Source organism: Neopelma chrysocephalum, unplaced genomic scaffold (genome assembly GCF_003984885.1).
Source record: "Neopelma chrysocephalum unplaced genomic scaffold, ASM398488v2 Primary Assembly neopelma1_66, whole genome shotgun sequence".
In the NCBI taxonomy this organism is placed as follows: Eukaryota; Metazoa; Chordata; class Aves; order Passeriformes; family Pipridae; genus Neopelma; species Neopelma chrysocephalum.
The window spans coordinates 5,741,585-5,765,091 of record NW_020897725.1 but is presented as its reverse complement, the minus strand read 5'-3'; the positions used below and the strand labels follow the sequence as shown (position 1 = coordinate 5,765,091).

General features: G+C 44.2%; 1 protein-coding gene across 5 annotated transcripts in view; it reads right to left on the bottom strand.

The window, feature by feature from the left end:
• ZHX2 (zinc fingers and homeoboxes 2) overlaps positions 1 to 23,507 on the bottom strand; it is a 76,485-nt gene continuing 52,978 nt past the window's right edge. For all 5 annotated transcript variants that reach the window (XM_027684488.1, XM_027684487.1, XM_027684489.1 and 2 more), the window contains 2 exons: positions 6,475 to 9,162; positions 1 to 1,266 (listed from right to left, as the gene is read on the bottom strand). In XM_027684488.1, coding sequence (XP_027540289.1) covers positions 6,479 to 8,977 — 2,499 coding nt within the window. In that variant the 5' untranslated portion in view covers positions 8,978 to 9,162 and the 3' untranslated portion in view covers positions 1 to 1,266; positions 6,475 to 6,478. The remainder of the gene's footprint in view (positions 1,267 to 6,474; positions 9,163 to 23,507) is intronic.

The following is a 23,507-nucleotide window of genomic DNA, read 5'->3' as shown; positions in this document are numbered from 1 at the left end:
TTTACCAAAATGTTTAGCCTTTGCTTTATTGAGTTACAACAACTGAGCAACAAGTTAGAAAAGTTGGATTTATTCAAACTCCCTAGCATCCTATTTGTGCAGCGTACTGAAAGGTGGGCAAGTTTTCCAAACCCAGCTCATCAGAGGAATGCACTGGACGGCTCCTGCACCCAGGCTCCTGCTCTCTCTCCATTTCCTCCTCACGTGTGCACGGACAGACACTCCCACACAAATCCATATTAGCAGTATTTGAAAAAAAAAAAAAGTGCAATCAGGAACCTAGGATTGATCTAAAAATTTAGTGGCAAGGGTTAATAAGAAATTTCTGTTGTGCGCTATAACATCTAAAGCTGGAGGGCAGACTGCTGGTTATGGTGTCCATCACTGTACCAGCCAAAGAAACACAAACAAGTTTGAGTTATGAAGCATCTTATTTTCCTCACTCCAACCCCTCTGGGGGTTGTACTGCAAGTTTAAACAAAAAGTGCTAAAAAAACCCAGCAAACCAAAACATAAAAAGGCATTCTAGCCAAATCTTTAGAGACCCACAGCTGGGGCTGGCTGGTAAAAAGTGAAGTACAGGAGCTGGAGAAGACTTGCCTTGTAGGAGCACATAAAAGCAGAGATTTAAATACTTTAACCAGTAGCAGGTGGCCATAAAACAAAACAAAAAATTCAAAACAACAAGAGGAAAAAAAACAAAACCCACCACTCCAGAACATGTTTAACTGGGCTGAAATGTAAACTGGGGTGGGGATCTGGGCTCAGATGCTGATCTGCACCAAGACGACTCCAAAAGATTGCAACTCTGTCTTAAAACACTTCAGAAAAAAAAAAGTGTCCTCTCCCTCCCCCACAAAAGACACTTCCCTCCCCCAAGTCAACCCCAAAATTCTGCATTATATGCAAGAATAACTTGCATCTATTAAAAAAATTAACAAAATTTTCATGTTGTACAAATCTGTTCCAGTAGAGGAAGAGGCTGGGCAGGAAAGTGGGTGGGGGAGAAACTGAAGAGAAATCTATGTACAAGGACCCTTTTCTCTTTCTTTCTTTTCTTTTGAAATGCAGTAGTAGGACTTTGGCACTATCAACGATTCCATGATGACACTCCACAAGAGTATTTCTTGCTGTGCCTCCACAAGTGGCGCTTGAGACTTGGAGTCGCAACACGCTATCTCACCCCAGGCAGGAAAATAGAGTTTTCTTCTATTTTCAGACAGCATTTCCCCTCCAATGTCAGGACAGTGCAGCTGAGGAGTACCCCTGCAAAAATTATAAAAGTAGCATATTATTTTTGAAGGCACTATGAACAACTAACTAACCAGCTGTTAACTAACACGGCATTCCAGTTTACATCCCTGCACACACAGTAACACTGTATTTTCTATTAACTGTACTCTGAAGCCTATCCTTATCACAGCCTGATGTGGTAGGGTGCTGTAGTTTTGCTGCATGTTAACACCCAGCTAATAATCCCCTATGGATTTCTAACATGGATATACAGTCCAGCCTTGACTCAGCAGATTCTCACACTGACTCAAAGATGATGTGCACACATGTTTGGGGCAGCTACTTTGTGACCACAGGACATATAGTGCTAAAACCGAGACGATCTCAGGTCTTTTTTCCATTGTCTTGCAGTGTGTATCGTTTTCTAAAATAGTGCAAAACAAGAAGTATTATGAGGTAATTTACTGGGGAAGAAACTGGATGTGCCTGTGCTCTGCAGAGCAGCTCCCTGGCTCTGCTATGACTCCTGCACCTACATAAAGGCTGCACCATGGACCAGAGATTAAAAAATAAACCCTCAACACCCAATCTTCAAATAGCCCCTAATCTACATGTATCCTCAGTTCCCAGCACAGAGCAAGGGCTCTATGACAAGGGTTATGTTCAGCATGTTCTTCCCCTCTCAGGTGTAAACATGCAAGAAGTGCAAACATCCACTCATGCTGGAGCTGCATGAGATGGCTTTCCTGCACCATCCTCCTCACTCATCCTGCAGCAGTGCTTCCCGAAACCTGAACTAACCCATTATTTCACACCTTGTATAGATGTTGCTATTTTGTCTGTTATTTCCCACAGAAATAGTGAGCTCTGTCTGGCATCTGCAACACAGAGAACAACACAGTCACACCTAGGAAAAGGACATTGGCTCGCACCAACATCAAGGGAAAAGTCCTCCCCATCATTGAGACCTTTCCTCAAACAGGCCCCCGCTCCTCTTGACTCACTGGAAAATTTTAATCGCAGCGTTGGGTTTTGCATCTCCCCCTGAAGTCCTTCGTTACATTAGAACTTAGGTCTTCAGTGCGCCTCACTGGTTTCAGGGGAAAAAGCACATCCTCCCTACTTCATTCTCATTCCTTCAAACGCTTTAGGGTGACCCAAATCTGCAAAAACCAGCGGTCAATCCCACGCTGATTTACTTCAGGATGGTGCCTTGGAGCACAGCACCAGTAACAGGCACTGTAGCTAGCCTTTTAGATGAAACCCTAAACCACAAGAAGAGTGAAAACTTGAGCAGAAAGCAAGAGAAGCCCCAGTGCTGTTCCCTTTTACCACTTTCGGACACCAAGGAATGGGAACGTATTGTGCCACCAGCAAACACGTGATTTCAGCTCCCACAGCAGTGCAGAAGGGGTTGGAAATGCCTAAAGAACCCAGACTACCTCTGATGCCCAGCATCTGCATACAGCATCTGCAAGGGGCAACTGCCTTCAGACTTTTTTTTTTTTTCTGGGACATCTCCACAAAAAAGCAATGGTCACAGCCACCCAGAGCCAGGGCACACATCTTCCAGTGTCCGCCTACCTTGCTCCCACTGTGAGCCATAAACTTTAGTGTCTGCATCTTGCAAGGTTCAGGATTAAAAATGGAGATCATGAAATAACTCTAAAAGAGACAGTTTACTGCAGAAAGGTGGTGGTGGTGGGGAAGAAGTATGATTCTGAGAAAAAACAAAAGCTCTGATCTTGGGAAAACCCCACAGGGAGACAACATCATGAAGAAAGCCAGCAGTAGCTGCCAAGCACTCACACACGCTCTAGTCCCGCTCTCCTGTCTGAGCTGTAGTTTGCTGTACTTAATTTAGGACCAGTTTCTGTTTGTCAGTTTTGCACAAATGGGGACAACAGACCTAATTTTGACCCGTGTTGTAGGAAGACAGGAATATTTATACTCATGGAAAGGGATCTAAAGCACCCTCTTGACAGAGCAGTTGGGCCATATTACAAAGAAGACACAAAGGGGTTAGGGTTAGGCTGCATGATGCAACATCTGGAACATTTTCAGTGATGGCTTTAGTGCACCTGACAGCAGCCACTCAACATCCTAAAGGCCTTGTTACTCTAGGGGACAGATCTCTCAGCCTCACTGTTCAGAAAACCTGACCTGCTCCACAGAATAAATCCAATATTGCCAAAAGCTTCAGATATGGACTTAGTAACAGAGCCTTTTCTTAGTTCTGAGATGGTACTTCAGAGCCCAGCATGCATCTTGCTCTCAAGGAGGTCATGCACTTGTGAAACTCCCTGTAGTTGTAGCAGCAGCAGAAGCAGAATCTGCTGAACAGGGATCAGTTTCGAAATACTCAATTTTTTTAAGGCTTAAGGTCTGTCTAAGCTGTAACACAAATGCTCTCCAATAGTTCCAGAAACTCAAAGCTACACGCCAGAGCAGAGAGTGACCAAGACAGTCTGGAAGAGATGAGGTTTTACAAAAGCTGCACACAAATTCAGCCAAGAGGAGTATGGAGATCAATCACCAACAAACGATCATTTTAGACTATGTACATCAAGCTGACAAAATAGCAACAGCATGAATATCAAAGGAGCATGCTTCTGCCTGATGCAAGGCTCAGCAGTGAAAGGTTCACCCAGGAAGTGTGGCTGTGTGAGACTCAAGAGAAGTCTCTTGTCAGCTCTTCAGTCCACCTCTTACACATGGTACCTGAGGAATATGATGTTAGGAAAAATCAGGCTTTTATATGAAAACAGGCAGAAACAAGCTCTCAATCTTGCACAGTCTTTCGTTTTTAGTCATACCTGAATGTCACTTAACATAACACATTGTTAGCTGAACATTTCTGGACAAAGAGTGAAAGCTTATCCTTAAGGAAAAAGGAGACAGTAGCTGAGATTTTTCCATGGGTCCCACCAGTGTGGGATATAAAGCTTCCAACTTTTGTGTCACAATAATTGTGACAATGCCTCCACATGGGTGCCAGAGAGCAGGCACTTGCGTTTCTGCGCTGAGACTTACAGGCAGAATAAAGGAAAATTAAAAAGACTTTGGGCTTTTGTCAAGTCCCCAGGCCAGCACGCTGAGAGACAGGCAAAGAGCAGGACAAAATGCCCTCTGATCTTACTGCATGCTGTTTACAGCAGAAGTCCTGCTCCAGTGCACCTTTTCTCAGTAGGTTTATTTTACATGCAACCACCGGAAAGCTCCTCATCAAAAGGGATCACTCAGCAAAACTTTAACTGAGATCAAAGTTCTTATTAAAATTCCTCTCTGATAACACTTGAGCACCCCCAAAGCCCTGGAGCTTTATGGTCAGCATCTGTACCAGGGCACAGAGGCAGGAGGTTCACTCCAACATACCTGCACTGACAAAAGTGCAGGCACCAAACCTACGCTGCTGGAAGAGCACTGTTGCAGAGCCTTGTTTCACAGTACAACAGGTTTGTAAGAAAGAGCGGTTTCAGGCAACTCCCCCAGCTCCTGCCTTCCTCCCCATTTCCCCTCCTAACCCCTGGTCTGCTCCCTCTCCCCAGAACCGATATTCATAGCTGGAAGGAGGAAATGATCTGGAATAACAATCCTGAAAACAAATAATCCCACAGTGCATTTATTCATCACACATTTGATTTTAAAAGGCAGATCAGATCCTGGCTCTCCCTTCTTATGTGGCTGTACAACAATGGCACCCCAGCGTGCCTCCAGCCAAGGTTCCCACATCCTTCTTCCTTTAATCTGTGCCTTTGCCAGACAGGTAACACAACCTGTTACTCATATCCCTAATTAACAACTTCTGCAAGGATAATGCACGACAGTGCCTTGCACTGCAGTCTGAAGCTTTAACATATTTTGTTATATAGATGATGTCATGACATTTCTCAAGATTAGCTGACACAATTCATAGTTAAAAATAATACCACTGCAGGGTTTTCCTTTTCAACTCAGAGAAGATGCCCCAGGAGACTTCTGGACAAGTACTGCACATGGAGAAAATGGTGTGCTAGTCAGCAGGGCTTGCTACCAAAACCTTCACATCTGCAACCGGAAGGTCAATCCAAATACTGCCAACTATAACAGTAAAGTCTTCAGTGCAAGCGTAGAGGCACTTTATCAGTCCTGCCTGGCTTTTGTATTTTGTATTTCTTTTTCTTTAAAAAGAAATGACAAAGTATATTTTAATTTTAGACACCAGAAAACAACTAACTCCTTCTAAAACAGGTGTTCTCTCACTATGGTTGTTAATGCAGGATGCTGAGCTTTCTGTAGGGTAAGTTCTAGCTTAAGGAAATTCCAGTTTGGGAGAAACAGATTCGGTTGAGCACAAAATGTTACAGGCTCCAGTGAACTCAATTCAACATGCAAGTCAAGAAATGCTGACGGTGCTTGCTCCAGATTTATACCTGTGCAACTGTGATCAGAAACAGACTTCAGATCTCCAAATAACACATCCTTTCACATTGTGAAAGATGGTACAAACCCCCCTTAAAGCAAGGCCCTGCAGCTTGCTTTTAAATTCAAGATCCTGTGAAGAAGAGCTGCTAAAACACCCACACAGCTTAGTCTGGGGCACTTCCTAAGCCTCTAGTGTGAGCAAGCAGAACAAAGCGAGGCTGGAGACAGTTCTCACCTGCAAGAGAGCACATTTGCATGAGCCACTTCAGTCTCCACAACGTTTTGCTTTTTTGCTTGCTTTTGCATAAAGAAGCATCTCTGTCCTGGGCCCTTCCCCCACTGACCTTTTATTCCGAGCCGGGCAGGATGCTGCAAAGGAAGGACCTGAGGCGCAAAAACAGCCACAGCCTCTATTCACAGGAGATCAATGATCTCTTAGCAAGGGGGATATTAGCAACTAGTGTTACTTACTACTACTTTGTGTGGCTCAGCTGGTATGTTTTATATCAAGTGCTGCAGAGGTTTCATAGGTTGTTTAAAGGCAGAAAGTTTAAGGTTTAATCACTTACTGAAAAAAAACCTAGAAAAATCTCCCTTATCCAGGACTTAACCCACAAGGAGACAAGAAACAAGGGAAATGGCACTAACTCCTCTGCTACCACACAGTTGGCTTTACTTTACAAGCAGAATGGGTCTCCCTTTTGTTCAGGCATCCATCAGGCACAAGGATCCAGCAGGGATGGGTTCCAGGGATTTATACTGAAGAGGGGCTACAGGATGCTGGAAGCAGACTCAGACAGAGGCAGGCTCAGAGAAACAGGGCACCATCAGCATTACCTGTCTATATGTGGGAATTGTCTCCAGATATACTTTCAGAGTCAAAGTCTGCCAGCTCTGTCTGGCCTTCGGGTGCCGTTTGGCTCCAGCTGTCCGTACAGTCCGACGCAGCGTCGTCCTCACCCACCGTCACCTCCACCCAGTTCACCTCTGCCGGCTCCTCGTTCTCCTCGCTGCCGTGGCCATCGTGGCTGTTGCACTCCACCCTGTCAATACCCTCTCCTTGATTCCCCAACAAAGAGTCTTTCAGTGGTTCACAGTCTCTTTTTGCTCTCACCACTGGTTTACCCCCATTCTCTTCATTCAGTTTTTTATGATCCTGGTAATGCTGCCGAGACACCTCGTTACCGTTCTTTGGACTCTCAGCGTGTTTTGAGCCCTTTTTCTGGCTTTGCTTGTTATGACCATCAACAGCATACTGCTGCTGGTACTGGTCAATCCATTTAAGTGACCCTGTTCTTAGTGAAGACCGGTTTTCCTTGAACCAGCGGACTATTTCAGTTCTTGTGAGCCCAGTCTGAGATGCTAACTGGTCATACTCCTGGGGTGACGGCCACTGGGTCCTTGCAAATGTGCTTTTCAGTAGATGAATCTGCTCTTGTGTTTTCTTAAATGTGGTTGAGGACCCAGATAAAGCACCAGGGAGCTGAGAGCCACTCAGAAGTTCTGCCTGGCTTATTGCACCATTGGGAGTTCCTTTTGCTTTAATTTTTCTGTATGATCCCATTGAGTCCAAGACAGCTTGCTCCATGCTGTCCCTTATCTTTCTCCGCTCAGAGAACCATGAATCTATCTCCCTCCTACTCAGCTGAGTCTCCACTCGAAGCCTGTCCAATTCTCCTTGGGTAGGAAAAGAGCATCTTAGGAAACTCTCCTCAAGGGCCCTACGCTGCTCTTGGGTTATCTCTTTGAATCTCTGGGGAGTGAAATCTGTGTATGGGTGAAATGACCAGCCGCGTCGACCAGCTGAAGGTGCTATTTGATCTTTCCCTAAAGCATCGCCAGGAATTTGCACAATGCCCCTCTGACTTCTGTACCTGTGGTCACTGAACCACTTCTTGATCTCACTCCTGGAAAGACCTGTTGCCTCTATGAGCCGGTAGACTTCTGCATCATCGGGAAACTGGCTTGCCATGAAACTGGCCTTTAGCTCTGCTATCTGCTCCTTCGTCTTCTTCCGCTCACTGGCTGGTGTCAGGGGCACAGCTGTCAGCTTGGCAGGAATCTCAGGCACCTGAACTACGTGAGGACGCTTGGCCTCTGGGGCACTTGATAAGGTCTGTATTGTCCTCTTCTGCCCCTGGTTTGGGGCAACAGCGAGTGTAATTGGTGAACAGGAAACAGTTGAACCATTTGACACAGGAGTCAAAACCAGACCAGTCTGGCCCAGTATCTGACAAGGCAAAGCTGTCTGGATGATGGGCTGCGGCATTTTTGCAGTTGCCAAAGGAGCTGGTAGGACAGTGATGGTTTGGGGAACTGCCTGGATAGTACCATTGAACATTTTCTTTCTTGCCTCCTCCACTTCTTCAGGAGACCAACTTATACCATGCTTCAAACGTTGCGTAGCAAACCAGATTCGGATCTGTTCTTCCGGATGTTTCGATGCTGCTGTCAACCATGACAACTCCGCTTGTGTTGGGTATGGAAACTTATTAAAGGAGTTGATCATAGTTGCATTAGTGTCCAGTGCAGAGTTGTATTTGGTACTGTTCAGAGGGACTGGGACCTTGGGGACAAGGTTGATATTTGGTGGCAGCTGTACAGAGGGCATAACATGGGCTAACACATCTTGGAGAAGGTCTCCATTTATACAAGCAATAGCTTCAGTGGCCTCAGTTATGATACGGGGAAGAGCACCATCCACATGGTTTTCCATAACTCCCTCTTCTGGCTTTTTGGATCCCTTCTTGGTTTCCCCTTTAGGCTTTCCCAGTTTCATCATTGGCACTTTATTTGTGCTAATTCCCCCATGAAGTGAATCATCACACTCTGCATTTTCTAGCCCCCCACCCGTGACAGCAACATCATTAGTGGTGGTCTCAATGGACTGCTCTAAAACAGTCTGATTATTGCGTTTAATTAATTTCAGTTTAAAGTTAGTCTCTCCCGGGTGGTATTTTGTGTTGTGGTCAGATAAAGAATCGTATTTTTTGGTTGTGAAGTTGCATTCAGCACAGACATACAGGGGGTTTAGAATGACATTTGGATGCTGAGTGTCAACATGCTCTGTAAATTCATTTAAGTTTTGTGTTGAGTAAGGGCAGTACTTACACTCATAACCACCCTGGGGTTTCTTAGACTGATTTTCAGCTGGGGGCTTTGCCTCAACCACTTCACAGTCTTTGACTGAGTTTTCTGAAGGCCAGTTTTTTTTGGAATCCTGCTGTGGTGCACCAGTCCCCTTCTCTTTAGAAGTCTCTACTCCCTCGGCGCCTTCCTGCTCCATGACTTCAGAAGTTCGCACCATACAGGGAGTTGTTGACTTTCTTTTGCTGGCCATGGCAGCCACTGGCAGCACACTGTTGCCCCAAATAGTGTCTTGTTTTGACAGGATGAGCAACCAAGTCAGTAGATCTTGCAAACAGCTCCAAAACACCTTGATTATTTTACTCTGTTTTGCTTAATGAATTTCTGCCCTGGTTGTGACCATCAGCTCCGCCAGTGGACCTGTCAGCTGCATGACACCTGTGAAACAAAGCACACCTTGTCAGGCACTGATTTAACAGAGATTTATCAGAAAGCCACAGCTTGTATGTGCATTTGTAAGGGTATTTTGGATAATGCCAAACTCTTCCTCCTCCCCACCATCATATTAAGAGTCAAAAATCTCCCCACAAAGAAAAAAAGCAGTGGGTAAATTGCAATGAAGTGCACCACAGGAAGAAAATTACTTTGAAACAAATAAGATGAACAGACAGGGGATTTTAATTTCCACTAGACTCAATGTGTTTAGCTGGAAAAGAAAGAAGATAGTGCTATAAATACTGCATCTTTTTATAGAAGCTGCAGTTTCTATTAATTATTATTTTGAAGCCTGCAGATTTGAAATTGAGTGTGATTTATATTAAACTTAATTACTTCCCACTGTCACTTACCTTGTAAATATGTCTACTAAGTGACTGTGGTTACTAATGATGGGTGATTTCTAAATAAAGCTATAGAGCCTGCCTTGGTTGTAAAAGTAAAGGCATAAAGAAGAGTTAATGCAAATCAACACTTCCTAAGGTCTGTGCCTTAAGGAAAAGTGGGCTCAAAGAAACTGCAGCCGATCTGTGGAGGCCTATTAAGTCTTTTCTGGAAGAAAAGTTTCCTTACAACACCACTTTTCACTCAACATTGACAGAGGTAGCTACCAAAGGTATCAGAAGCCCTTAGATACCTTTTAAACATGGTCCCTTCCTGTGATAGTCTCACCAAGTCCCAATTTGTGCATTTTATTCCCTACAGAATTGAAAAAAAAAAAACCAACAAAAAACCCCAAAACATTACCCCAAAACATTTTAAAGCACAATTCATATCTTGAAGTAGTTTTGGAAGTTCCCAAATGCAAGAATTCTGTAAAATATGTTTTTAAAAGGATCTGAGGCCAACATGAGTCAAAAAAAAGCATGAAGAAAAACTACACCAGCTGTTTCAGGATCTACCTGCACTCATCAAGAGTGGGTGGAACGAAAGAGAGGAATTTAGTTGTCAAAAGTTTCATTAATCCAAAAAAGAAAAAAGGTCACTTCCCTAATTGCCAGGATGCTTTTTCTAATTTATAACTGAATCCAACTTGCTATTCTTCCTGATCAGATGGTCTCTGGTTTCATAATAATTCCCAGTCTTAACAGAAAACTCAAGAAGTACTTGGAATGGGGTGGGAGAGGCACTGGGGTTTACAAATTGGAGGAGGCTGGAAAGTGGAGATTTGCAGAGTGGGTAAGGCCTGCACTGATTTCTGTAGAAGTGTACTAAATGGAGAATCTGAATTAGAGATCCAGTGCAAGATGTCCTGCCCATTATAGAGGAGATGGACTGGATGATCTTTAAAGATCCTTTCCAATACAAACCATTCTGTGAGTCTATGATCTCATGTCTAACCAAATGCAGATTTTCTCCTTGTGAAGCCTGTAAATGATAAGCTGCATTCAGAACCCAAGATATAAAGATCTAACGAAATAAAATTCTACTGCAGTTACATCTGGACACATCAGCAGTTTATAACCACCCAAATGCTGTCCCTGAGCCTTCTCTTGCTTAAGCCCTGGCATGAGAGTCAGAAATAGCCACTGTAAAAGCAGACGCTAACTTCTTGGTTCTGTCTGCAGCTGAGGAATACTCTGCAGGTCTCTAGAGCACATTTCTGCTGCTCTGCCCATCACAGATCATACCACTCCTGTATATAAGGAAACTCAAAATGATATACTGCCAGAGTAAGCACCTCCAGCTGGGAATAAGAGCAGGGATGGCAGCTTCCAGCTCCATGTACTCAAACCCCAGTGTGAAGCAATTCTCCATACACAAAACACTTCACATGCGAATTCTCCATGCAGCACCTTCACAGATAAGGCTCTGGTGAAACACAAGCTGTGAAACACCAAACACACCACAGACACGATGCCATACAGACACTGTTTGTTACAGTGCAGATGCCTCAGCATACCTGCACGGTGCTTTGTGTTCACAGTCACTGCCTCCCCTGCACTGCCCAGCCCTGACACAGAGCAACGATGCTCCCGCACACTTGCTCTGATGTGGTGAAGCATGAGACCATCTGGTTGACTTTCAGGGGTGCATTTAAGCTCCTAGTGTGCTTCTCTGGGAAATGGAGCATCTTTGCTGAGCTCCGTGAAACAGAGATGGGGCTGCCCATGGGCTTACAGCTCTGCCTTGGTCAGGATTAGAGTGCCATTTCCCTCCAAACTGGGATCACCAGTGTTGTCATCACCATTCCCCAAAGTGTCAGCACCTCTGAGCCAAAATTTCCTCTTCTGTTTCCCTTTTTTCCTCCTGCCTTTTAATAATAAACAAGCACATGAACAGTGGAAGAACTGATGCCTGGTTTTCTGTAGATTTGTGTTGACTGACCTTTAAACTGGATTACACAGAATATTTTCTATCATTTCCACCTATTCCTTCAAAATTCCCTTCTACTTCCCCTCACAATTATCTTCCCACAGATATTTTGGCAGTGATCTGCTCTGTCCCACTGAAGAAAGCATCAGAAGCTAGAGACAAACACACAACTGTCCAAATACCCATCTTCCTGGTCACCCATGTTTAATCACACTTGCAGAAAATGAATTATCTTTGAAGCTTCTTCTCTTATAGTAAATTTGGCTGAAACAGGTCAAAAAATAAGAGAAGGGGGCAGAATGGGCTCTGTAAGCCCAGCTGCTGCTGGAAAGAGAGTGAAGTTGATCATGTCACCCCACTCTTCCCTGGAGATCCCACTACACTGACTTTCTCAGATGAGGGAAGGGAGGTGTAAGGCAGTGCCCTGGGCCACGGCAATGAAGATGCAGATGGAGCCATGGCTCCCAGGATGCTCCTCTGTGGCTTGCTCTCCCTCCCAGGCCACAGCTGCACCTAATGGTCTGCTCCTTTTCTAATGTATGACCTCGTGCAAAATTCATGTGGCAACATCAGCAAAAGGAAGAAAATTCAAAAGACAAAGACAGAGCAAGGCTTATTTATATTTCACCGAATATCCCCCCTCTTCCACAAGAAGAAAGAGCTAAGAACAAAAAGATAAAACAATGGGATGGAAGAGTGGAGAAGGAGACCTTGATAAATTAGAGGACTAGGCAATCACGAACTATATGAAGTTCAACAAAAGGTGGTGCTGCATTCTGTACCTGAGATGGGGCAACCCTGGATGTATGTACAAACTGGGGAAAGAATTGCCAGTTGGTCGAGGAAGGGGATTGTCCCACTTTGCTCTGCACTGGGGCGGCCTCACCTTGAATATTGTGGCAGTTTTGGGCACCACAATGTAAGAAAGATATTAAGCTCTTAGAGACTGTCCAAAGGAGGGCAACGAAGATGGTGAAGGGACTTCAGGGGAAGCCGTATGACGAGTGGCTGAGGGCATTTGGTCTGTTCAGCCTGGAGAAGAGGAGACTGAGGGGAGACCTCATTGCAGTTACAACTTCCTCCTGAGGGGAAGAGAAGGGGCAGCCACTGATTTCTTCTCTGTGGTGACCAGTGACAGAACTCAAGGGAATGGCCTGAAGCTGCGTCAGGGGAAGTTAAGGTTAGATATTAGAAAAAGCGGGTGGCTCAGCACTGGAACAGGCTCCCCAGGGAAGTGTTCACAGCACCAAGTGGGACAGAGTTCAAGAAGTGTTTGCACGATACTCTTGGGCACATGGTGTGACTCTTGAGGATGGTCCTGTGCAGGGCCAGGAGTTGGACTTGATAATCCTTGTGGATCCCTTCCAATTCAGCATATTCTGTGATAGTCTGCAATCTAGGTTACAACTTTGAATCAGTCAAAGGTTTCTTAAAAGTCAGACTCAATGTTCTGAATTCCTCAGTCTCTGGAAGCTCAGCAAGCTCTCTGCTGCACTCAGTTGCTGAGCTGATCTCCCAACTCTGAGGACAGGAGGAGTGGCCCCAAACAAGGATGTTCTGATACAGAGAAAGGACCAAGGTCCCTCCAAAACATATATAAGTGGGTGGAAAAATAAAAAAGTCTGTTTGCTACAGTTTTTCCAGAAAATTGTACAGATAGTTGTTTCTCTTACATCTTCTATTCTACATAGTGGTTTTCTGCATGTCTAATTGCTAGTTTCTAACCCTACATTTTGAATAGTTTTTTCTGCCACATGAGAATCACCATCCACCACAGAAATCAAGCCCAAGTCAAATGCTTCTTTTTGGAGGTCAGTAAAAAAAACAAATGACTTTTAGTCCAAGATGCTGATAACCATACAGAGACTGTCTCTGTCCCTTTAACCCAGACTCTAAAAGACAGGAAGGAAAAGAGGCCCAACAACTGCATAAGCAAGGAAGGCTTATTGGGACCTCCAAGCTATGGCCCTTCCAGGACCTCAGTAGGGATGTCATTTGGCATAAAACAACACACAGTTTCAAAGGAGGATGGGCCCCCCTCCCCATGACAGATCCCTGGGAGCTGCATCACATACATTTGCAGGTCCTGCCACATCCCATCTGAGGACATTAGAGAAAGCATCAGAAGCATCTCACAGCTTTCAAACATGAGCTGCTTGCCAGAAAATCAAAGCCCCAGCAGACAGCTTTAAATACATGGTGTTGCTCCTGACAAAACTGCTAAATGATGCCACTTCAGCTCCTCCGATTCAGGAGTGAGGCAGCTCTCTCAGGCTGTCACTCCACTGGAGTTCAGCAGGCAGGCAAACTTGACCCCAACAAACCTTTGGATTTTACTTGCAGATTGCTGTTCTCCAGCTAGCAAAGACTACCAAAATTTGCAGGGAGATGAGAAGTTACCCTACAGCAATGGCTGAGCAACCAGCACACCCTGATGGGAACCCGAGTTACACTTCATCACCTGAGCCGTGTCCACAGCACATACATCCTGTCAAGGAGCAAAATCCATATCTGATGTTCGATGAATAGGGCTGCACCATGGTCAGGTCAACCTCTATTCCTAGAGCTGGCCCTGTTCAGTCTATTATTATTGTTTTGTTATGGACAAGACCCTGGACAAATGACCTCTTTTTAGGGCTGCTGCCAGTGTGGAGTGCCACAGGCATGGAGTGAAGGGGTGCTGTCAGCAGCTGGCTCTGTGAGCAGCCATTACCCCCTGGGCATGGGGGGGGAAGTCAGCCCTCACCCACCCCAGCTCACCTGCCACATCTTTTGCTCATCTTCCCATACTGCAGGGGGTTGGAAAAAATAAAACCAACTAATTTTTTTGAATTTTCTTTTTAAATGAGCAAATGTGCAAAACAGCAAAAGGCAACCAGGTGAAAAACAAAAGTGCTTGGCTCCAAGCAGAATGTGTCATTGTGAATGAGGTCTAAACCAAACCACAGAGAACCCATGTGCAGGAACAAAAACTTTCCATTTGTTTTGCTTTAGCAAAGCCATGCAGGATGGGAACACACAGGTCAGAGGCAACATGTTCTTTTAAAACTATCTCTCCAAAAGTGTGTCTCAGCAGTTACGAGTGAGACCTTAATCTGGCTTTAATTTCTGAAATTTGTTTAATTAATGAAATAATCCAGCCACAGTCCTGTGACCTATCAAACCCCTGTTAAAATGGCTCAGAGACTGAAGCGGGACCTTGATGGCAACTCTGTGCATGACTGAGGAAATGCCAAATTTCCTATCTGGTCACCTGGCCCCTAGATTGGGGAAACTGCAGAGAATCACACAGGGAAAAGAGACCATGTTTTTTTGGCCTGAATGGCACTGGAAAACTTTTGCCTGTATAGCTCTGCCACCTTCCAGCAGCAAACTGTATGGTTCATGCTAATGGATGCAAAAAAATAAATTAAAAAAGCTTTCTCTTGCTGAATACTGAAATCTTTTCACTCTCTCTCATCTTTACCTTGTGCACATAGCTAGTTTTATATCCTACTTCCCCCACAACAAAAGGCAAATATTTGTGTAGAAACTGAACTCCTTTTCTGCAGTGGTGTTTCCCACAGGTTCCTCCAAAGTGATGGTAGAGCAGGAATTTTCCATGGCAGCTGGGACACAGCTTGGCAGCACAAAGCATCAGTCAAAACCCTGAAACCTGTGGTTGGGGACGTGGTAGGACAGTGAGGAGACAGGGTGAGATGTTGCCTCTTTTCTCTAATACCCCAAAACATGACTGAGTCTGAAAAAGGCTGTCTAAAAGACCACCAAATTTGAAAACATGTCAAATTAAAAAGCCCAATTTGAAGAGATGTCAAATTAAAAACCTTGACTTTCACAGAAAGGGAAAAGTGCACCAGAAACATCACGACTTTGTGCTGCATCTTGCTTACAGCTTAGGGCTGGAACAAAGTAATACAGAGGCTGAAACAGGTTGAACCCCCTAGCTGGTGCAAATGGATCTTTGCTTCTCACAGATACACCTTGCTTTTAAAAGACAAGCAAACCAACCAGAAAAAAACCCTCAAAACTACTTTAAAGACACTTATGTAATTTGCCAATAAAATCTTTCTTATTTTTCATCTCACTGTGTTGGTTTGCTCAGCCCTGTGCTGGCAGAGAGTTCCCAGTACCTGGTCTCATTTGAAAAAATGAACAATGGGAAAACCACTACCATGAGGATACCTGCAAACAGGCACGGAAATACAGGAGTGCTCACTTGCAGGGGCTGGCTGATGTTTAAAGAGGGGAGAAGTATTTTATTGCTTTACTGCTTAGGAGCTCAGTCTCCACAAACAGCATCCTCTCTGCTATGCAATACAAGCAAGTGCAAATTCCACCCATGTAATTTAACACACACCCCCTGTCTGAACATGACATTCAATATCACAAAGATACAAACTCCTCCTTACAGCTTTCCCACACCCCTTCCCCAGCCCAGGGACGCAGCAGAAATGACAGAGGAGGTGCATAGCACAGAGCTCACCAGCAAGGACTTGTTTGGCACAAATCTTTCAGTCCGTGGGTTCTTTTGCAGCACTATCCCCACTTTATCACTCACTAAGTGGATCTCAGCAAACTTCAACACAGATGCCACGCTCTGCCCTCAGATGTCAGCCAGGCTCTGCTGCCCACTGCCTTGCAAACACCACCGGTTGCTTTTAAAGCAGAGATACCACCTGTACCACCTTTTTCCTGAGCTGAAGAATTTTCCACCCCTTCCAGGGCACGTGACCAACCACACCACAACGGACCTCACTTGTCTGTTCATTTCTGGTTAGCTTTGATGGTATCCTCTCCCTCCCACAACCTTCCAAGCTTGTGTATCCCTGTGAGCATCTCTGCTTTTAACACTTGACTCCAACCTGCGTGGCTGACCAGAAGTCATGCTTGTAGAGTTCAGAGCAGAGCAGAGTAGAAACTAATGGACATTACTTGACAGCATCATAACACCCCATGACCATCTGCTCTTCACCCACAAAGGCTGCAGCAATGCAAACACATGCAGCACAGAGCTGAGCTATTATCCTGCTCCATATCAGACACACTGAACTCACATTCCCTAAGGTTGCAGTAATATTTTTCTCCTACAAATACAAGGATGAGAGGTGAAATACACATTTCATGGTGCAAAAAAGGAACGTGCCTAGGGTGATGTTCTTCCTTCCTTACAACTGTTTTCAGCATGCAGCTGCTACAGTAATATCAAAAAGCACATCAGCTAGCACAGCAAAAAACATGCTGTTGCTCTCCACTGTGATAAAACACTTAAAACATCGCTTAATTATATGCAGCAGAATAAGCAGAAGCTAACCAGGGCAAATAATTCCTGCATCATGGATTAGGACTGTAACAATTTACAAAAGAAAACCATAGAAAGAAAGACAGGTTTTGTGAACTAGGGCAGAGCTTTTAAAACAGCATTTAAGTCAGAGCAGCCTAGAGCTTCAACACTTCTGCAGTTCTTTGCAAGCTGAATAAACCACAATTAATGGGGAGGTATACAGATCATTACAGCAATAATTTTTGCAGGCATGTGGAAAAAATAAAATTGAAAGTGCTATACATTTTCAATTTGCATATGTTGGTGTAGACATTTCTAATTATAAAAATAATTCCCACATAGCTATTTGTAGCAGGGTGCTGTGGCCATGAATTTTTGTCTACAGAGAAGCAGCAATTGATAATTTTTCTTTCTTTTGAGGACCAGAGACTCACACCTTTCAAAGGCCATCAGTAAATCAAACTGCCTCCAGGACTCCTGACTCCCCCAGCAACATGTCCTGTGAAACTGCGTGCCAACACAGGAATGGGGGAAGAAACAAACCCAGCACACATCCTACCTCTGCCATGCACCTCTACAGCACAGTCACGGAGAGACTCTGTAAAAACACTTCAAAAAATCCGAGGTTTTGGTGGATGTGGGCTGAGGGTAGGATGAAACAGGTTTCAAAAGACACCAACAGTTGTAGAAAACCCCAAAGAAGCGCATGCCTTAATTAATCACGTGAAAGCTGACTTTTAATGTTAACAACTTAGCTGTGATGCAACCACTGTGTAGAGAGAGAGAGAAATTTCCTCTGAAAAACACAGGTATTTGTGGAAAAAAAAAAACCCTCTTAGGCTTGACCAAAATAGGTTGTGTGGCAGGACCACGCAATAGGCTTATTTCAAAGTACTCTGCTCACAGGCTATTCTTTTGAACTAAAATGTTTTTATTCATGCTGCTGCAAGGCCAAAGACATGGGGAAAATGGTGGGATGAACACGAGAGGCCAACCCCTTCCCAGAGAAGGGGAAGTTGAACATTGTGTGCTGTGAATTTTCTATTATAAATACCAATCTGCAATCACTGGCTTGTACTTTTTTTTCCTTTTTTGAATGCAGGCTTAAGTTCAGGCTAAAAACTGGATTAGGTCTGGCTTTATAGCTTTTTTTGCTCTCTGGAAAAGTGATAGAATAATCCACTTGTGACGAAAAACAGCACTTTACAAACTGGTTCATGCCCTGAAAGAATATTTTTATTGTAGCAAGTCACTTACTCCACATATAACAGTGGCCTTAATCTCAGGGTAGGCAGGAGATGGTCCTTCTCCAGGAGGGCACACACTGGAGCAGATGGGGCAAACCATGGGCAGGAGGGAGAGAACTGGAGTGCCAAGGTGGGGACAAAATCCAGGTTTCCTTGCTTCCCAGCCACTGCTTTCTCCTCCAAAAAAGGATTGAAAACACACAGCTTGCACACGAAACGGGGCATGTGGGCAAATGTGATCAGCAAGTGCTGCAGCTCCCATGGGGAGTGGTGCAGTCTGGGAAAAGCTTTCTTTCTTTGTAGTGTGTCTGTCAGAGGCACCTGCATCTATGTCTTGATGAACACGTGGCTTAGCTGGTGCCCTCCTCTGGAGTCACAGATGCTCAGGGACACAAAAGGACCCAAAATCCCAGTATCACCTGTGACTGTACACACTCAAAACCCAGAAGGTGACAGTGGGTGCACTCCTGGGGTCTTGCTCTCTGCTTTGTTAAGGAGAGATACGGACTGACCTCTTCCAACCAAGAAGATGCATGAACCACCCATGCAAAGTACAGTCAGATACATCAGCAAATGTTCTCAACACCTGCAGGGGGAATGAACCTCTCTCCAACACCCTCCATTGGTGGCTTTCAGGGGCAATGAGCTCCAAAATAATAGTCACGTACCCTATCAAAATTATCTCCTTTAATCAGTAGTGTGTTTACTCCTAGGGTGGGTACTTGCATGTTCATAAGAGAGACATAAAGACCAACAGAGTTCTTAAGAGAGAAATAGAACTGCTATAAAAACATCCATTCTAATTAGTTTAATTACTTGTCTCTGCAACTCACTGAATTCTCATAATTGGACTGGATTAAAGTCACTAGATTTAAGTAATTTTTCATATTGAGTTTTTAGCCAGCACCATGTAGTGGGAGGACAAGAGACTCACAGATACAACCCAAAAGTTATCTATAGACGCTATCTTCAGCTATGTGGGTAAAACCTGGATGTATCCTTCTTTGATTTTATGCAGGAAAAAACCAGTTTATTCTAATAAAACATTCAGCTTCATTTCTCTTCAGATATGCTTTTAAAGAGTGATTTTTTCTGGGAAAGGGGGTTGTGCTAAAACAAGTATTCTTTGCTTAAAACAATTTTTAGTAATCATTTCCCATTTCCTTAGATCAAACATCTTAACAGCAATGTCTGGTCCCCTTTCTCCTTTGTGTCATCCATCATTCCATAATACTGCCACCTAGGCAAGGTACACTTCACTATTACTATACATATTTTTTGTATATACACACACACATATATATTCTCTCTCATCAGATTTATTGTTATCATGGAGACTCTATCAGTTAAATGCCTCCAAAACAGAAAGAAGATGGGCTATGACAGAATCAAGACACTTGATTTCTTTACTCCACATGCTTACAAAACAAGCGACAGTACAGAAGTTTTCCTACTTTAGTACTTTTCACATTGTTTAGCTCCCTCATCACATTTTTCTGCTCTGGGAACCACAGCAGAACTTTAGTCAGTTGAGTGTCAACTTTTTCCAAATAAAATGATCAAGGCACTCACAAATGTTTTCGCAGATTTTGCAGATGCACATTCTGGGCATCCCTCTTGCAGGGCTACAGGGTAGAAATAAGCTCTGAATTTCTCAAAAAATAAAAGCTTTCACTTCTCAACAAGTAGTCCCTACAGCCCTGCATGTCTTGGCTCTGACGGGCACACATCAGAGCAGGAAACAGGGAAAAAAGTGCCCAAAGGACCTGACAGAGGGGAATGAGTGAAGGCTGAGGCCATGAGACTATCTGCAGACCAATTCTAAGAAGTGTTCCGATCTCAGGGAAAAAGAAAGGAGAAGAAATCTATGTGACCAGGATGTCCCATTGGAACAAGACAAGCAATACACACAGACTTTATGCGATGCTTGGCCAACTCTATTTGTCCAATATGGGAAGCAGCCTTTGCATCAGCCTCATTCAACAAAATTGCAGCACTGAAGAAGCCCACAGAAGCCACAGAGAGGAAGGAGCTCAATAATTAATAAAAAACATTAGTAACCTCTGCTTGTCTACAGCTGCACACCTCTCCCCTTTGACTCATTCATGATGCGTTAGAAAAACTGCATATGGTTTGTGATTTATGAACCTGATGAGTCACTGTACCTCTTTCCTTTCCCCCCCAAGGGCTTCTCTGTGTATCTTCACGTTCCCCAAGGAGAAATACAGATGAAAAGATAAAACACTTCAAGCAGATTAACATAACGTCTCCCTCTCACAGCATGGTTTTACCTGTGCCTCCCAAACTCTGCTGTTCTCTCCTGCCCCCGTTTCCCTCTATCCGCTCATTTACACGCCAGTGAACTCAACAGCTATCCCTTCAAGTCATCTAGACTGACACTGCTTATACAGTCTGAACCTTTGCACCACTGACAAAAGCTTCAGTATCCAGTAATTTTGTCTTTTAAAACATCAGGTTTGGCTTATAACCGTAACAATTAAAAATATTCACTTCCTGAATGGAAACTCTTGAGCTGCAATGCCAGACACTATCAAAGGAAGCCCAAAAGCTGGGTTTGGGGTACAAAGCAGTGTCTTGCAGCCCACCATACCAAATACTTGCACAGCAATGAAACAGAAACATTCACCTGGACATTTCCAGAAGCAGGAATTTTAACACACCTCTTTCAAAACAAAGCCCCCCCCAGAAACTGCCACATGAATTTTCAGAGGACCTGAACAGCCAGTGTCCTCCAAACTCAGCCAGAGAATACCAAACGAATCTGATGTCCAAGGCACTTCAGGGTAGCTCTAGTTTTAAGCACATGAAGAGTCAGCCGTTGGCTTAACTCACATGGTTCAATACCCCGATGAACAGAGGAGGCAAACCTCAGGCATCCCCCGTCAAAAATGCCACGTTCTGTTTGCCATGTAGAACAGACCCCATACAAGTACTGCTGCTGGCTCTGGGGAGCACACTGCAGACACCCATGCTGCCTGTACCCATAGCCAGGTCAGATCTCCCACTCACTAGACAAATTCAGATGAATGACCTTACACTGCTGGCAGATGATGAACATGTGCTTCCCAATGTGGATCTCTGTTTATGAGACTCCTGTGATACAGATGAACCCCCAAATTGCCAGGAAAAGCCATCTCCTTCCTCAAACCTGACACAATTTCTCCACAATTATAGCCAGACCCTACTTCCAACCAAGACAGAGACAAAAAGCAACAAGCAGGAAAGGTGGCTGCTGCCAGTTAAGCAGAATGAGGTGCTGGGAAGAATACTTGCATATGCAGTGCTTTGCATCAGTCTGACCTCCTTGGCTTCCTGGTGATGAGCAATTTGGTTCTGCTGAGGCTCATTGCAAATATCTTGGTGTAAATAACTTTCATCCTCATCTTGTTGCATTTTACATTATATTTTGTTGTGCTCTATTTGCTTAAAGGAAAGACTGTTTCAAAACCAGCCTCTTATCAGACCATGGAAAATGTAAGTTCCACATTTGGAGGCTTTTATTCTCTAAAAGCAATGACATGACTTCCACCCACCATGTAAAACAGGTATCTTTTTTGGGTCCTTTCCTCTCACGTAGGAGTCTGGCTTACATAGTTAATGACCTGTGGTAGTCAGAGGATCCCACTGGCCCAGTACTTGGAGGCTTTACAGCTGTTAAGACACCTATCCTCACAGCAGGCTTGTGAATTAAGGCACTGCTATTATTCCCATTGCACAGACGGGCAATTAAGGCATGAAGAAAGCATGGCTGAGGCTTTGTTAAATGGCCAAGACAATTTACAGCTTGCTGCCACCAAAAGGGACTGGGTAGCAACAGTGCAAAAATCATGCCTTACCCAAGGTCTTCAGCAGGGCTGGAAACTGCAGCAAGGTTTTTTGTGCTCCCATCTCCAGTAAGTTCAGGTTATCCTTCTGGCTTACAAGTGGAAAACATTTAACTGCCCCTGCAAAAGGAGCTGTTACTCTTAGATAGGTCTCAGCAAACAAGCACCAAAGTCACAAAACCACCACAACTCTCACCAGGAGGCTCATGGGAAGAAGCAAAAGTCTGAAGATCAAAGGTCTGAATTATCTGCCTTCCCTCAGAAATCACCCATTGGGTCAGGTGCATGTACACAGGAAAGAAGCTCGCCTACTGATGGTGCCAAACCTCTCTCTGTCCTTACACAAGCTAAAAGCTACCTTTCTCTGCAGCTGCTGCAAAGCATATCATTAGCAAAACCACACTATTCCTTCTGGTCTTCCTTTGCTTGAATCCTACAGCACAAGAACTCTAGCCCTCTCCATTTTTTTGCCCGAACTGTGGAAAAATCAAGTATTTTAGGGAGGATTCCCAGGTGATCATGATCTTCTCATGACAATTCCATCTCATACAAAGTTTGTGGGCACCATCAATATACTTGTTCTCTTTTCTCTCTGGAGGCCCTGGAAGTGCTGACCCGCACCTCTTTCAGTCAAGTGCATATTTTTTCCTGCTTGTTGGTGATACAAGCTGAGAATTCCTAGCATACATCACATTATCCCTTGGTCAGTTCCTCAGTCAGCTCTGAGGTCAAATTCTGGAAAAGTGACCCTCTAAAAGATGCCTAGCTACTTTGATTTCTGTCATCCTAATCACACTGTTAAAGTTCTTTTACTAAATCTGCTGTACTTCATCTCTTGTAATGCCCAATCAGATCTCTTCTGCACATCACTTTCCCCTTATTGGCTTCAAATTTTATCTCTGCACTTTGTTTTCAAAGTGATTTAATTATCTCTTTTCTTTGTAAGCACCCAGTCCTCACACTCATACAAAACACTTTGCTCTAGTATAATCCTATAAGCTGTGTGACAGAGGACCTACCACATGTTCCACGGAAGAGGCTGAGAGACAACAAACAGCAAGTCCAGAAAGATCCTTTGAAACATTTGCATGCTTTCCCTTCACTGAAGACACCGTCCTCAGCTTACTGAGCATTTAAGGCATACAAGACTAAAAGACACCAACTGTTGTCTGACATCAGAAACCAGAAGCCAGCTGAAGCATCACTGATGTTCCAGATGTTTACACCCTATGAAGTGTGAAATTAAAACTTACTTGGAGTTGAAGTTATTCATTAAGTAACACTGTCTTCTGTCATCCAACAAATATGCTCCCAATCAAATATTTATCTTCCTTAGGAAAATCAAAGATTATATATACAATTTCTAATGGGGGCGGGGGGGAAGAGAAACCCCCCCCCCCCCAGAGTTAGAAGCTTTTAAAAACTGTGCTTACTCATGGGGGAAAGGCCTGTCTTGCCCCACAGTATGATGAAGTTTCAGGTGGCTGCATACAGTTTAAGTGTCCCTACCAAACAAGTCAGGGCATCCACCAGGCAGGCAGACAAACGCCATTTTCCCCCTGGATATCACGGGACCAAACAAGCTTCCTCTTCCTCCCT